At 38.3% G+C, this 17565-nt stretch overlaps 1 protein-coding gene across 1 annotated transcript in view; it reads right to left on the bottom strand.

The window, feature by feature from the left end:
* UBE2R2 (ubiquitin conjugating enzyme E2 R2) overlaps positions 1–17565 on the bottom strand; it is a 123468-nt gene that overhangs the window by 33390 nt on the left and 72513 nt on the right. The window contains exon 2 of the mRNA XM_072841692.1: positions 3100–3186. Coding sequence (XP_072697793.1) covers positions 3100–3186 — 87 coding nt within the window. The remainder of the gene's footprint in view (positions 1–3099; positions 3187–17565) is intronic.

Genomic DNA, 17565 nt, shown 5'->3' with positions numbered 1-17565 from the left:
CCAATGCAGGATTGGATCCCAGGATTATGCCCCGGGTCAAAGGCAGACGCTAAACCACTGAGCCACCCAGGCATTCCAATAAACTATTTTTTAACAATAATAATCTTTACAATATTTATCCACTCGTTCAAACTATTTAGTAGGTTTCATGGCCAGTGTGGTGCCCAACAAGGGATTTGAACTCAAGACCCTGAGATCAAGACCTGAGCTGAGATCAAGAGTCAGAGATTCAACTGACTGAGCCACCCAGATACCCCTACAGTATTTATTTTTAATGCCCATGAAGTTAGTATGTCAAAAAACTCTTTCATCAAGTCCCTTTTTCTGGCTTTTTTGTTTCTTTCTTTCTTTCTTTCTTTTTTTTTTTCCCCTTTTTCTGGCATTTGAGTAGTCTGCATTGTTTTTTTATTGGGGTGTTTCATTGGCCCCCATCTCCCTGCAGTTCTATTATAAATAACTCAGCAGTGAACATTTTGGTGACCAGAGCAATTTGACACTGAGGTCCACCACGTTTCTACCTTAGGTGGACAACACAGGTTGGGTGAGAAGAGAACAGCTAAGAATATCCCTTTGGCCAAGAAGCAGGAGTCCCAATCACTAGAATCACAAATACTGACATAGGTCCTCAAAAAGTTCAATTCTGGGAAGCAGGAGTAGCACGGTTGGTTAAATGTCTGATTCTTGGTTTGGCTTAGGTCATGATCTCAAGAGTTGCGAGATCAAGCCCTACATCAGGCTCCGAAATCAGCATAGAGTCTGCTTTAGATTCTCTCTCCTTTTGTCCCTCTCCCTGTTGCATGTGGGTTCCCTCTCTAAATAAGTAAATCTTAAAAAAAGTCACCATTTTTTGTAGCAAAGATAAATTAACTCATGACCACCACGACTATATATCAAATTAAATCCTACCTATGACTTATGACCTCTTTATTTTTTTTAAAGATTTTGAGAGAGAGAGAGAAAGAGGGAGAAAGAACACATGAGTGGAGGAGAGAGGCCGAGGGAGAAGGAGAAGCAGCTCCCTGCTCAGCAGGGAGCCCACCCAGGTTTTGCTCCCAAGACCCTGAGGATCATGATCTGAGTTGAAGGCAGATGCTTAACTGGCTGATACCCAGGCATCCCAACTTATTGCTTCTTTATTTTTTTTTTTTAATTTCTTTTTTTTTTTTAATTTTTATTTATTTATGATAGTCACACACAGAGAGAGAGAGAGAGAGAGAGAGAGAGAGAGAGAGGCAGAGACATAGGCAGAGGGAGAAGCAGGCTCCATGCACCGAGAGCCCGACGTGGGATTCGATCCCGGGTCTCCAGGATCGCGCCCTGGGCCAAAGGCAGGCGCTAAACCGCTGCGCCACCCAGGGATCCCCACTTCTTTATTTTTTTAAAAAGGTTTTATTTATTCATAGAGAGACACAGAGAGAGAGAGGCAGAGACAGGCAGAGGGAGAAGCAGGCACCATGCAGAGAGCCTGACGTGGGACTCGATCCAGGGTCTCCAGGATCATGCCCTGGGCTGCAGGCGGCACCAAACCGCTGCACCACCGGGGGTGCCCCTTATTGCTTCTTTAAAAAGAATACATATATGGCATGGAAAATAACTACATATTTGTAAGATACACATGCATTATTTTACCACTGAAAATTTTATTATGAATCTGAAAAATATTTTTAAAAAATAATGACCTAATGCTAAATTTTAAAGAGACAGGACTAAATAGCCTACTTTAATAGTTAAAAAACAAACAAACAAACAAAAAAAAACTTTATTCCTCTACAGTTTTGAATCCTTTTCCTTATTTCTTGTTTTTTATTTGAGAGGGGTTTGAAAATTAGATAACTTGAGGTGGAAACAAGTGAATACATGGCTTTAAGGTAAATTAGTTCTCAATAACAAAACAACAGCTTGAGTTTTCTCACTTCTCTCTTGCCATCTAAAATCTATATATAGGGCAGCCCCGGTGGCACAGCAGTTTAGCGCTGTCTGCAGCCCAGGGCGTGATCCTGGAGACCCTGGATCGAGTCCCACTTCAGGCTCTTTGCGTGGAGCCTGCTTCTCCTTCTGCCTGTGTCTCTGCCTCTCTCTGTGTGTGTCTCTATGAATAAATAAATAAAATCTTTAAAAAATAAATAAATAAATAAATAAATAAAATAAAATCTATATATATATACTACATGGACAAAAACAAACATATTTCTATGTGTACTGAACTCACGCTGAATTTATGAAACAGCAAATTGCTTCTATAATCTCTCTCCTGTAATGGATAACTTAGTTATACAGAATAATATTCATTATTGTTTATTCATATTGTGATTATGTCAAATACTAAAGATACTAAAGAAAACAACACTCTGGAACTTACTTCTGGAAATGTAAATACATACCACCTTTTGAGCACCAGTTTGTCCTGTTTAAACAGGAAAAGAGGGGCGCCTGGGTGGCTCAGTCAAACATCCAACTCCTGATTTCAGTCACAATCTCAGGGTTGTCAGACTGAGCCCCACATGGGGCTCCTCAAAGTTGTGAAGTTTGCTTAAGATTCTCTCTCTCTCTCTGCCTCTCCCCCTCATTCTAAAAAAAAGGGGGGGTACCTGGGTGGCTCAGTCAGTTAAAATGACTGACGATTTCAGCTCAGGTCAGGGTAATGGGATTAAGTACCACATCAGGCTCCGCATTCAGTGGGGCATCTGCTTGGAATTTTCTCTCTCCCTCTGCCATTCCCCCACCCCCAATCTGTGTGTGCACTCTCTAAAATAAATAAATAGGAAAAAGAAAGAAAAAAAGAGAGAAAATCCCAAAGATAATGCCTCAAAGAAAAAGCAAGTTGTGAAAAATATAAAGCTGCTCCAGTGTGCTAATTTATACAGATGGAGATTCAAATTCAGGACTCTATAAAGCCTCAGTCATAAGTATAATATACACTGGTATAAAACTACCTTCAATTTTGAACAATGAAACTAGGGACTACTAAAAGTAGGGAATGATGAATACACCCTCGTGGCTATAGCATAACTACCACAGTGTATGCAGATATAAAGGTTACTTTAAAGGACTGTATCTTAAAAAAAATCTTCAGAGAAATTCACAATACATGTCTCTTACCTCATAAATGTTGGGGTGCCACATTTTGGTCAAGAATCTGAAGGTAGGTGGTGAATATGGGTAGTCAATAGGAAATTTAATGTGCGCCTGAAAAGAAAAAAAATGAAATGCTAATAAATGAGACTACAGGTTTTTCATATGCCTAATAATTCACCCTATTATATCCCAGTGAAACAAATTCCTTTTTATAGAGTAGACTGTTATGATTAACAACTGCTCATATACATTTTGTTAGCCCCAATGTCAGAGTTCTTATTAGCATCTCTTCAAGTATTTATAAGAGCTTATGTTAAATCACCAAATTCAACAGCCATTTAATTTTAAATTAAACTCATGAGGGAAAAACAGTAATAGGTACAGGTGTGTCACACTAATTACTGCATTTTATTTTTATCTCAAAAAATAATTAACACAACCTTATGGTACATAAAACAGAACAAAGGCCATTTTTCACTCACTTAACCACCACCCAGAAATAATAAATGCTATCATTTTGATATAACTCCTTCCAGAAGTTTTTGGTGTATACATATGTTTCTTTCTTTACAAAACTTATTTCCAAAAATTTGAATATACTGCATTTTATATTTTTCTCCTTTCAATAACCATACATTTTCCTATAAAATAATCTTCAAACACATGATTGTTAGTGTCTGTGTAATGTTCCATCATACAGACCAGACATATAGATGAATCATTAGAAAAAATTTTCCATATTTTGAAACATCTGGGTTGTTTTCAGTCTTTTGCTATTATAAATAACTGCAGCAGCTGTCCTTGGCAGTATCCCGTATTTCAAATACAAAGCTACTCAGTAAGACCCTCATCTAACGGTACAGTAAAAAGAGCGTGAGGAAGGGACAGAAAGGACAAGCTAAGGGTAAATAAGCTAAAACCACCAGTAAACATGGCAAGTCAGGAAGCTCAAAACTTCTTCAATAAAAGCAATGAGAAAATTGGCAAAAATTTTAAGAAACCAATTTTTCAGAATTTAGAAAATAACCAAAGGCTAGTAGAAATTCAAGGAACCTCTATTTAAGAAAAAGAGCTAACCCTCAGTAAGAACAGTGAATCCCATGCCCTGACCTCCAGAGCTGTAGTAACCTTAAAACTAACAAATCACATTCAAAGTGAAGATGAGCAGCCACATAATGTGCTGAAATTTCTTCAGAGCCTTAATTCCAAAGAACTGTCACTATCTGACCTTTTTAACAGTTCCCTAGAAAAATTCACTTGCAAGGCTGTCTATATTTGACCTGATCTGTAGCTTGGACAGTGTGAAAATAATTTTCCTTGGGACATGTGTATTGTCAAAAATGATTGGCAAATGTTGAGCTTCAAAGCTGTTAGGTCTAACAAAAAACTAACCAAAAAATTTAATAGGAAAAGCCAAGGATATGAGATATAAAAACTCTAACAAATTCCTAAGAATCCAGAAGACTAGGCCCATGTATAGGGCTGTGCATGTGCCTAGGCTATACACATGCTCAGGAAAGTCATGAGAATTCATTAGAAGACCCTAAACTTCCATCCCTGGCTGAACATGAGGATCTGCACAAGGAGGTGGTAATGACAAAGGCTCAGGCAGAGTTCAAAACTGCCTCTCTGAATGTTAAAGGTTTGCCTCAGTATGCACATAGAGCTCCTCTAGAATGCCCAGGGAACTTGCTGGTTCCAGGAAATCAAACTAAGGAAATCACTGTTCAGCTGATTGCTTAGCTAACCAAGTAGAGACTTTACTGCCCAAACACAAGAAATTAGACAAAACAGAATTAGGTCAGAAAACTAAGTAAGGAAACAATCACAATAAACAGCAACAAAAAAATTCTACTGCCACATTTTATTTTATTACTTAAACATCCAACCAGTTTTCAACACACTACCATAGAACATGGGGGGAAAAAAACCCCACAAGGTCTGGCCCATACACAGGGTAAAAAACCAATCAACAGAAACTGGAAGCCCAGATCTTGAATTCACCAGACGAATCCTTAAGTCAGCTGCATTAAATGTTTAAAGAATTAAAGGAAACCATGGCTAAAGAACTAAGGACAGTATGAGAAAAATGTCTCAGCACACTGCAAACAGCAATAAAGAGAAATTATAAAATATAACCTGAATAGTTTTTTGAGGGGGAAAAAAGCCCCAAATATGAATGGTGGGGTGGTGGCAAAGTACAATAACAACAAAAAGCTAGATGGGCTGAACAGCAGATCTGAACAAGGGGAAAAAATCTGTGAACTTGAAGATATATCAATTTAGATTTCCCCATCTAAAGAAATAAAAAGCAACGTATGCATACTGGGAATGGCAGCAGGAGAGAAAACAAATGCATAAAGAAAAATATATGACAAAATAATGACCCCAAGTATCCAAATTTAATGAAAAACATTAAGCCTCATAAGCAAGAAGTTCAACAAATGCCACTAGAATAAACTCCACATCTAGTTATATCATAATTAAACTGTTGAAAGCCAAAGACAATCTTGAAAACAGCAAGAGACACAATCAAGCATAATGAATCCTCAATAAGACAGATAATTTGTAATCAGAAATCAGGAAGCCACAAAGCAGTGCTGAAAAAACAAAATTTATCAACCAAAATTTCAATATCCAGCAAAACTATTTCTCAAAAAATGAAGGTGAATTAAGACATTACTAGATAAAGGAAAACCAAGAACTCCTGATAGCATACGTTGTAATTTTTTTTTTTTTTTTTTTTTTGGTTTCTAACTTCCTTCCTATCTGATTTAGAAGATAATTACATAATGTAATAATTATAACTCTGCTGATGGGCACATAATACATAAAGTTGTAATTTGTATGGCAATAAGAGAACAGTGAAGGGAAGGGATCAGAGTTAAAAAGAAGCAAAATTTTTAAATTTTTACTTTTTAATTCCAGAGTAATTAACATAGTGTTATATTAGTTTCAGATGTACAACATAGTGATTCAAAAATTCTATATATTACTCAGTGATCATTACAATAAATATACTCTTAAGTCCCATTACCTTATTTCACCCAACCACCCCCACTCTGGTAACCACCAGTTTGTTCTTTACGTTTAAGAGTCTACTTTTTTTTTTTTGTCTTTTTTGTTTCTTAAATTCCATATGAGTGAAACCATATGGTATATGTCTTTCTTCTACTTATTTCACTTAGAATTATACCCTCTATGCCCATCCATGTTGTTACCAATGGCAAGTTTCATCTTTTTTATGGCTGAGTTATATTCCATTGTGTATGTGTACACGTGTATCTTTGTATATATACATCCTGCCACATCCTCATTTATCCATGCACCTTGGATGGACATTTGGATTGCTTCCACATCTCGCTACTGTAAATAATGCTGCAATAAACCAGGGGTGCATATATCTTTTCGAATTAGTGTTTTCATATTCTTTGGATAAATACCCAGGGATGGAATTACTGGGTTATATGGTGACACATTCTATTTTTAGTTTTATAGGACTTTTATAGTGTTTTCCACAGTGGCTGCACCAATTTGCATTCCCATCAACAGTGCACAAAGGTTCCTTTTTTTCCATATCCGTGCCAACACTTGTTGTTTCTTGTATTTTTTATTTTAATCATTCTGACAGGCGTGAGGTGATATCTCATTGTTTTTTTTTTTTAAGATTTTATTTATTCATGAGGGACAGAGAGAGAGAGACAGAGACATAGGCAGAGAGAGAAGCAGGCTCCACACAGGGAGCCTGATGCAGAACTCGATCCCAGGACTCCACACTCTGGGCCGAAGACAGGCACTAAACCACTGAGCCACCCAGGCGTCTCTCTCATTGTGGTTTTGATTTGCACTTCCCTGATGATTAGTAATGTTAAACATCTTTTCATGTTGGCCATCTATATGTCTAGAAACAAAATTTTTGTACACTACTGAAATTAAAATGGTATTAAATGAACTACCATAGTTATGTTGATTATAATCCCCAGAGTATCCCTAAGAATACCTCAAAAATTGAATACTGGGATCCCTGGGTGGCGCAGCGGTTTGGCGCCTGCCTTTGGCCCAGGGCACGATCCTGGAGACCCGGGATTGAATCCCATGTTGGCTCCCGGTGCATGGAGCCTGCTTCTCCCTCTGCCTGTGTGTCTCTGCCTCTCTCTCTCTCTGTGTGACTATCACAAATAAATAAAAAAATTTAAAAAAAAAATTGAATACCCCTTCACGATTTAAAACACCCAAAAAAGGAATACAAGGTAAATTCTTCAATTTGATCAGGGCATTGATTTTAAAAGCCCTAACATCATATTTAGCAGTATAAGGCTGAATGCTTTTCCCTTAATTTCAGAAATGAGACACGGATGTCTGCTCTCACCACTTATATTCAACACCGTACTGGAGATGTTAGTTAACGCAAATGAGCAAGGAAATAAAATAAAAAGTATCTTGGTTGAAAAGAAAACAGAGTAATATATTTGCAGATAACCTTGTATATAAAATATCCAAACAAATTCACTCAAAGTTATTAGAACAAGTAAACAAGTGCAGCAAGGTTGCAAGATAGAAGATCAATATACCAGCATCAATTATATTTCTATATAGTAGAATTTAAATAAACTGAAAAATTTTTTTTAAATTCCATTTGTTTTGGCATCAAAAACAAAACTTAAATTTAACAAAAGTGGCACAAAACTTATACTCTGAAAAATACAAAAACACTGTTGAAAGAAATTAAAGACTTAAACAAATGGAAAGATATTGCATATTCATTGATTACAAGACAATATTATTAAGATGGCAATCCTCCCCCATCTGATCTTCAGATTCAACATCGTTTTATGTCAATTCCAGCTCCTTTTCTTATAGAAATAAAAAAGCTGGTACTAAAAGTTGGTATAAGGTTGTAATTCAGGGGACCCAGAATAGTCAAAACAGTCTTTTATTTTCTTTTTTTTTTTTTAAATCATGAGAGAGAGAGAGAGAGAGAGAGAGAGAGAGGCAGAGACACCAACAGAGGGAGAAGCAGGCTCCATGCAGGGAACCTGATGTGGGGACTCAAGTCCGGAACTCCAGGATCACGCCCTGAGCCACCGAAGGGATCCCAAGTCAAAACAGTCTTAAAAAAGGAACAAAGTAGGAACACCTGAGTGGCTCAGCGGTTGAGCATCTGCCTTTGGCTCAGGTCCTGATCCCAGGGTCCTGGGACTGAGTCCCACATCAGGCTCCCTGCAGGGAGCCTGCTTCTCCCTCTATGTCTCTGCCTCTCTCATGAATAAATAAATAAAATCTTAAAAAAAAAAAAAAGGAACAAAGTTAAACAGGAAGAAAAAAAGAGGAAGAAACTGAAAAACTCCTGTGATAAGTTAATAGTCCGGAGGCAAAGGCTTTAAGAAAGACTGAGCCCTAATCATAGGAGTACAGAATGCTCCCCACTCCTTTCACACCTCACCACCATATTACCGAGACCTATTTACAGAGGAACTTATACCTGTAAGATGCATCATATCCAGCTATCAAGAAAAAAAATCACAAGGCATACAAAAAGGTGAAATAAAAAATAAACAGAACAATTATCACAACCAAAAAATGGCTTATGTGTTGGACTTATCAGACTGGGAATTTAAAATAACTCTGATTAATATTCTAAGGATTTTAATGAATAAATAAGATAGCATGCAAAAACAGAACTAGAAATAAACTCACACTTACATAGTCAATGAATTTCAACAAAGAAGAATATCTAATGGGGAACAAACAGTCTTTTCAGTAAATGGTGCTGGCCAAACTGGACAACTACGAGCAAAAGAATGAAATTAACACTTTCTTATACCATATACAAAAAAAAATCTCAGAGGCACCTGGGTGGCTCAGTCAGTTAAGGATCTGCTTTTACCTCAGGTCATGATCCCAAGGTCCTGGGATCAAGCCCTGGGTCTCTTGGGCTCCCTGCTCAGCGGGGGAGCCTGCTTCTTCTCCCAGCTCATGTTCTCCCCCTTTTATGCTATCTCTGTCACCGTCTCTTAAATAATAAATAAATAAATAAATAGATAGATAGATAGATAGATAGATAGATAGATAGATAGATAAGGATCCCTGGGTGGCGCAGCGGTTTGGCGCCTGCCTTTGGCCCAGGGCGCGATCCTGGAGACCCAGGATCGAATCCCACATCAGGCTCCCAGTGCATGGAGCCTGCTTCTCCCTCTGCCTGTGTCTCTGCCTCTCTCTCTCTCTCTTCTGTGACTATCATAATTAAAAAAATAAAAAATAAAAAATAAAATAAAATAAAATAAATAAAATAAAATAAATAATCAATCTTTAAAAAAAACACACACACACACTCTGGGGCAGCCCAGGTGGCTCAGCGGTTTGACACTGCCTTCAGCCCAGGGTGTGTTCCTGGAGACCCGGGATCGAGTCCCACATCGGGCTCCCTGCATGGAGTCTGCTTCTCCCTCTGCCTCTCTCTCTGTGTGTCTCTCATGAATAAATAAAAATCTTAAAAAAAAAAAAAAAACTCAAAAAGAGAATAAAAAGTTAAATATTTTTAAGTCTGGAAACCTAGGGGATCCCTGGGTGGCTCAGCGGTTTAGCGCCTGCCTTTGGCCCCAGGCACGCCAGGATCGAGTCCCACGTCAGGCTCCCGGCTTGGAGCCTGCTTCTCCCTCCTCCTGTGTCTCTGCCTCTCTCTCTCTATCATAAATAAATAAATCTTTAAAAAAAAAAAAAGTCTGGAAACCTAAAACTCCTAGAAGAAAACATAGGCTATAAGCTCTAAGACATCTGTCTGAGCAATATTTTGGTGGGGGATCTATCTTCTCAGGCAAGGGAAACAAAAGCAAAAATAAACAAATGGGGCTACATCAAACTAAAAAGCTTTTACATAGTGAAACAAACCAACGAAACAAATAGGCAACCTCTACCAAATGGGAGAAGATATTTGCAAGTTATGTAACTGATAAGAGGGCTCCCTGCATGGAACCTGCTTCTCCCTCTGCCTGTGTCTCTGCCTCTCTCTCTCTCTCTCTCTCTCTCTCTCTGCGTGTCTCTTATGAATAAAATAATAATTTATTGGTTGCATATAGGTGGAATCTAAAAAAGCAGACAAACAGATTCATAAATCTAGAGAATAATCTAGTTGCTGTCACAGGGGAAGGAGGCAGCAGACAACATAGAGGAAAGGGATTAAAAGGTACAAACCTCATAAGTAAGTAAGTAAGTAAGACATGACGGTGCAATGTACAACATAGGGAATATAGTTAATAATCCTCTCACATTTTTGTATAGTAACAGATGTTAGCTGGATTTATTGTGATCACTTTGTAATGTTTATATAAATATTGAACCCCTAATGTTGTACACCTGAAATATTGTATGTCAACTACACTTTAATAATACAAAAGAAGGGGATCCCTGGGTGGTGCAGCGGTTTGGCGCCTGCCTTTGGCCCAGGGCACGATCCTGGAGACCCGGGATCGAATCCCACGTCGGGCTCCCGGTGCATGGAGCCTGCTTCTCCCTCTGCCTGTGTCTCTGCCTCTCTCTCTCTCTGTGTGACTATCATAAATAAATAAAAATTTATTAAAAAAATAATAATACAAAAGAAAAGAAAAAATGGTTTCAATTCAATGTTGTAAACTTATGCTTCACAAGAATTAAGAAACTAAGAAATTAAACCAGAAACCAGAAGAAACTTAAGATAAAAGCAGAACTCGGGATCCCTGGGTGGCGCAGCGGTTTGGCGCCTGCCTTTGGCCCAGGGCGCGATCCTGGAGACCCGGGATCGAATCCCACATCGGGCTCCCGGTGCATGGAGCCTGCTTCTCCCTCTGCCTGTGTCTCTGCCTCTCTCTCTCTCTCTCTGTGACTATCATGAATAAATAAATAAAATCTTTAAAAAAAAAAAATAAAATAAAATAAAAGCAGAACTCAAAGGAACTGATAAATGTGAATACTGCAGAGACACTAATAAAACCAGAAGCTAGATCTCTGAAAGATCAAAAAAACTGATAAATCTCTAGCTAAACTGATAAAAAAAGAGAATGTAGAAATACCTGTATTAAGACCAGAACAGGTGACCTCACTATTATAACTACCAATATTAAAAGAATGAAAAAATAAATAAATAAAAATAAAAGAATGATGAGGAAATATTATATATAACTTCATGCTCATAAAATTCAACAAATTCTATAAAAATAGACAAATAATTCAAAAGAATAAAGTACCAAAAGCTACTTATGATGAAATATAAAACATGAATGGTATTATATCTATTAAGAAACTGAAGGGATCCCTGGGTGGCGCAGCGGTTTGGCGCCTGCCTTTGGCCCAGGGCGCAATCCTGGAGACCCGGGATCGAATCCCACGTCGGGCTCCAGGTGCATGGAGCCTGCTTCTCCCTCTGCCTGTGTCTTTGCCTCTCTCTCTCTCTCTCTGTGTGACTATCATAAATTAAAAAAAAAAAAAAAAAAGAAACTGAATTACGGGGTACCTGGCTGGTTCAGTCAGTGGAGTATACAACTCTTGATCTCAGTGTTGTGAGTTTGAGCCCCACATTGGATGTAGAAATTACTTTTTAAAAAGTCTTTAAAAATCCTGAATTTTATTTAAGACTTTACAGAAAGAAGTCTCCTGAGCCAGACAGCATTAATAGCAAATTCTATCAAATATTTAAGGAAGCAAGAACACTAATTTTAAATAAGGTCTTTTAGAAAATGCAATAAGGGGAAATAATTTCCAATTCATCCTATGAGGCCAGCAATACCCTGATATGAAAATCAAACACATTATAATAAATTAAACTACAAACCAATATCCTTTATGAACAAAGACATAAAAAAATCTCAGTGGTATGTATGAGTGGAATCCAGCACTATATTAAAAAGAGTAATAAATCATGACCAAGTGTGTTTTTTATCACGGAAATTCAAGACTGGTTCAACATTTTAAAACCATTATTCATTTTACACTGTATAAAATATGTCTAATTCAACAAGAAAAAACTCAGGATCATCTCAATCGGTGCAAACCATATGAAAAAGTAAACATCCAATTCAGGATAAAAGCTGTCAGCAACATAGGAATAGGAAGGTATTTCTTTAAACTGATAAAGGTTAGCTACAAAATCCTATAGTTAACATCACACCTAATGGTGAAAACCTGAATGTGCCCCTCCTCTGAGATGGGAAGGCAAGGATATCTGCTCCTACCACTCTTTCTCAACACTGTACTGAAGTCTTAGCCCATGCAATAAACCAAGAAAGGAAATAAAAGGCATGTAGATTAGAAATGAAGAACTACGGGCAGCCCGGGTGGCTCAGCGGCTTGGCGCCACCTTCGGCCCAGGGCCTGATCCTGGAGACCCGGGGTCGAGTCCCATGTCGGGCTCCCTGCATGGAGCCTGCTTCTCCCTCTGCCTCTCTCTCTCTCTGGGACTCCCATGAATAAATAAATAAAATATTTTTAAAAAAGGAATGAAGAACTAAAACCACCTCTATTCACAGATTACGATTGTCTGTGAAGAAAATCCCAAAGAATCTACAAAAAGACCTCCTAGAGCAAATACAAGAGTTCAGGAAGACTGTAGGATACAAAAATAACAGGTGCCTGAGTGGCTCTGTCACTTAAATGTCTGCCTTCAGCTCAGGTCATGATCCCAGAAGCCTGGGATTGAGCCCCACATTGGGCTCCCTGTTCAGTAGGGAGCCTGCTCTCCTTCTGCCGGCCACTCCCTCTCCTTGTGCTCTGTCAAATAAATAAATAAAATCTTTAAAAATATATCTACATACATATATACACAAAAATAACTATTTCTATATACTTGCAATGAAAAAGTAAAATTAAAGTAGCATAGCATCGAAACACTAAACAATAAATAAAATACCTCAACCAATATATGATAATATATATGAAAGCTTTACAAATTATAAATACCACAAAAACAAGTTTTTTTTTTTTTAATTTTTATTTATTTATGATAGTCACACACAGAGAGAGCGAGAGAGGCAGAGACATAGGCAGAGGGAGAAGCAGGCTCCATACACCGGGAGCCTGACGTGGGATTCGATCCCGGGTCTCCAGGATCGCGCCCTGGGCCAAAGGCAGGCGCTAAACCGCTGCGCCACCCAGGGATCCCCAAAAACAAGTTTTTATAAAAGTTTCCTATAAATGCCTTACGGGATCTTGGCCAGAAATTTTTAGCTTACAAATACAAGAAAGATAAGCCAAGGTGCCTATGTAACTCATTTTCCTGTAGCTCTATCTAAAATAACTAGAATTCTGGAAAACATTTATAGCAAAACTTAGTATTTGTTTTTAAATTTAGTAGGTCAACCTAAGATACTTTTTTTTTTTTCAAAGCTTTTATTGATCCATTCATGAGAGATATATAGAGAGAGGCAGAGGGAGAAGCAGGCTCCCTGCAGGAAGCCCAGTGCGGAACTTGCTCCTGGGATACCGGGATCACACCCTGAGTCAAAGGCAGACACTCAACCACTGAGCCACCCAGGTGTCCCCCTGAGATACTTTAAAACAGAGTAAAACCTTCCCTTCCCAAAATGCTGTATGTGGGATCCCAAACTTTCAAGTGCGTAAAATATGGAACTGCATTACTAAGAGTTAATTAAAAGACCAAGCAGGGATCCCTGGGTGGCACAATGGTTTAGCGCCTGCCTTTGGCCCAGGGCACGATCCTGGGGACCCAGGATCGTGTCCCACATCGGGCTCCCGGTGCATGGAGCCTGCTTCTCCCTCTGCCTGTGTCTATCATAAATAAATAAATAAGTAAGTAAGTAAGTAAGTAAAATCTTTAAAAATAAAATAAAATAAAAGACCAAGCAGCCAATTGCCAATCACATTTTGCCCAAATCTGTAACACTGAATGGTTACAGCGTAACCTGTATATAACAGAATAAGGTACATCACCTGTGCCCAGTGCTGAAATACTGAACTTGAGCTTAAACTTAGAATCAGAAATTAAATGAGAATTAAAATTCTTAGAATGAAAGCACTGAAGTAGCAAAACTAAGTATAGAAATCTAGATGCCTTTCTTTGGCCCATTTTGTATTATATGCTTTTTGAATTTTTCAATATTTGTTTTGCTCCTAGAGCTCAGCATTCATGAATGAGTAAAATGTGGCTAAATAAAACCCTGATTAGCTTTGAAATCTTAAAGAGGCAAAGTACTTAAACTATTTACACAAGCATGCATTCCTAGTACTTAGAAGAATTGATATAGATGTTTACAACTGTGTCCTTTACAGATTGATCTTTCCATAACAAGCTTAAAAGGTATGGCTTGGAGGAGGGCAGTTTGATGACTGTAAATTCAGTTTCTATTCACTGCCTTAAACATTTTCTGTGCCTGAAGATTGCTAAGACCCAAGGTCAAGGAAATTCTGGAATATTCATTGGGACTTAAAAAGATAATATTTAGGATATTCTCAAACTACAACTAAGACGTCATTAAACAAATCATGTGCTGGTTTCCAAATGACCAAGAAGCAGTAGGAGAACAAAATAAACCATCTTGGACGGCCCCCACCAAAAGTAATAAAATTCCAAATTGCTTCTTAAAACTTAAGTTGCAAATAAGCCTATTTTGCCATTATTCATTCAAAATCTTATTAAACATTTCCAGGCTGGGTACTAAGAATCTATAGGTAAAAATAATCTTACACACACACACACACACACACCCTGCCCCAAAATCCAGCTGAGACAGAATCACAGTATAACACTTAACAATATGTCCTATGTAAAGAAAAGTGATTTAGTCTGCTGGGCAAAAACAGGAAAGACTTCATTGGTTCAACTATTACTGAGTACTACTATGTATTGGTACTGTGGTTAGATGTTGCCTAAATAGTTCCCTGGGTAGATAAAAGCAGAAGAAAGAGATGAAGGCACGAGGTGCAAAGAGTGACAGCTAGTATTAAGGATATAGAAGGGTCAGGTATGGCTAGTGGGATGCTTGGTGGGAACTACAGGAGATAAAACTGGATGAAGACAAGTTAAAGCCTTTTTTAGGTGATAGTAGGAAGTTAAGAAAATAAAATCTAATTAAATAACAGCAAGATGTATATTTTAGAAAAATGACTCTGAAAAGCACCAAAAAGGTGGGTTGGACAGGATAAAAGACAAGGTGGGCAGCCCTGGTGGCACAGTGGTTTGGCGCCGCCTGCAGCCTGGGGTGTGATCCTGGAGACCCGGGATCGAGTCCCATATCGGGCTCCCTGCATGGAGCCTGCTTCTCCCTCTGCCTGTGTCTCTGCCTCTCTCTCTCTATGAATAAATAAATAAAATCTTAAAAAAAAAAAAAAAGACAAGGTTAAGAGACATTTTCTATCTTTTCCATTTAATCAATCTTACTTCTAAAATCTGTACATACTTTAGAAAGCCTAATTATTAGTTATATAATCTATACCTGGATTAACACTGAAAATTCCGTAATAAGTTGGGAATTCCACAATAAGTTGAAAATGTAACCTCCTCTATCACATTTCTAGGGGGGCAATTAGATTGTCCTTTCTAGAAACAGAAATGATCAATAAAATTTAATATTGTCTGTATAGCCAAGTGTTTAGGTCTCCCAAAAGGTCTTCCTAGACTACTAAATATTATTAAGAGAAATCTCTGCAGAGTAACTAGGTATAGTTGTATGGAAAATTTTTTTTAATATTTTATTTATTTGAGAGCAAGAGCATGAAGGGGGAGGGGGAGAAGCAGACTCCGTGCTAAGAAGCCCAATGTGGGGCTTGATCACAGGACCCCAAGATCTGCCTAAGCTGAAGGCAGACACTTAATGAATGATCCACCCAGGCAACCCTAGTTGCACGAAAATTTATCAACAATACATGATATATACAACAATACAAAAACCAGCATGGAAGGGATGCCTAGGTGGCTCAGTCAGTTAAGTGTCCAACTCTTGGTTTCAGCTCAGGTCTTGATCTAAAGGTTGTGTGTTCAGGTCCCATGTTGGGCTCGACAATGGATATGGAGCCTACTTAAAAAAAAAAAAATAGTAGCATAGAACAGTAATGGTTAAGGATATCCATTCAAGAAGCTAAACTGCCTGGCTTGACTTCCAACTCTGCCACTAATGAGCTATTATCTCAAGCAAGATACTTAACTTGTGTCTTAGTTTTACTCATCAATAAAATAAGGTTTATTGTGCTTATTAAACAGCTTGTCGGGGCACCTGGGTGGCTCAGTCAGTTGAGCATCTGCTTTCAGCTCAGGTCATGATCCTGGGATCAAGCCCTGCATGGGGCTTCTTGCTCAGCAGGGAACCTGCTTCTCCCTCTCCTGCCGCCTGCTCCACCTGCTTGTACGCGCTCTTTCTCTCTCTCTCAAATAAATGAATAAAATATTTAAAAAAGAAAATAAAGGGCAGCCCGGGTGGCTCAGCAGTTTAGCACCACCTTCGGCCCAGGGTGTGATCCTGGAGACCCGGGATTGAGTCCCACGTCGGGCTCCCAGCATGGAGCCTGCTTCTCCCTCTGCCTGTGTCTCTGCCTCTCTCTCTCTCTCTGTGTCTCTCATGAATAAATAAATAAAATCCTAAAAAAAAAAAAAGAAAAAGAAAAGAAAGAAAAGAAACAGCTTGGTTTGAGGATTAAATGGGTTAATGCCTATAAAATCCATTAGGACAATGGCTAAAACAAAGATATAGGGGATCCCTGGGTGGCTTAGCGGTTTGGCACCTGCCTTTGGCCCAGGGAGCGATCCTGGAGTCCCGGGATCGAGTCCCATGTCGGGCTCCTGGCATGGAGCCTGCTACTCTCTGCCTCTCTCTCTCTCTCTCTCTATCATGAATGAATGAATAAATATTGAAAAAATCTTAAAGATATGTAAGAGTTTTGTTGATGGGATATTATGGGATTACTAACTTTTTCAACTGTAATAATAGTATTATGGTTACTTTTGTAAAGGGAGCCTATATACTTTAGAAATACATCCTGAAATATTCACAAATGAAATTATATGTCTGAAATCAATTACAAAATAATGTACAAGAGTGGATAAAGTACATATATATAGATTTGCTACAAGGTAATTATGGAAGTAAACAGGAGTTTATTGGACTCCTATTTCTACTTTCATAATAAAATTTCAAACCTACAAAAAGCTTAAAAAAAAGGGAGGGGGATGACTAATATACAATTATTTTTTTAAAAAGCATTAGGGTTCTTTGCACAACCAGCATAATCATACCATTATTATAGCAATAGATGCCACTATTAACCAAATGAACATGGTGGAAACTTGGCAAGATGATTATAAAGTTCATATAAAAATTATGAAAATAACACTATTATTGGAAAAAAAAAAACAGTAATGCAGGGGGCTACCTTAGCAGACAGAAAAGCAACCTATAAAGCTGTAATAATAATTACAAGAGGGCAGATCGGGTGGCTCAGCGGTTTAGCACCACCTTTGGCCCAGGGCATGATCCTGGAGACCTGGAATCGAGTCCCACGTCAGGCTCCCTA

Source organism: Canis lupus, chromosome 10, assembly GCF_048164855.1.
Source record: "Canis lupus baileyi chromosome 10, mCanLup2.hap1, whole genome shotgun sequence".
In the NCBI taxonomy this organism is placed as follows: Eukaryota; Metazoa; Chordata; class Mammalia; order Carnivora; family Canidae; genus Canis; species Canis lupus.
Note: the sequence above shows the minus strand (reverse complement) of the source record. Positions and strands in the feature narration are given on the sequence as shown.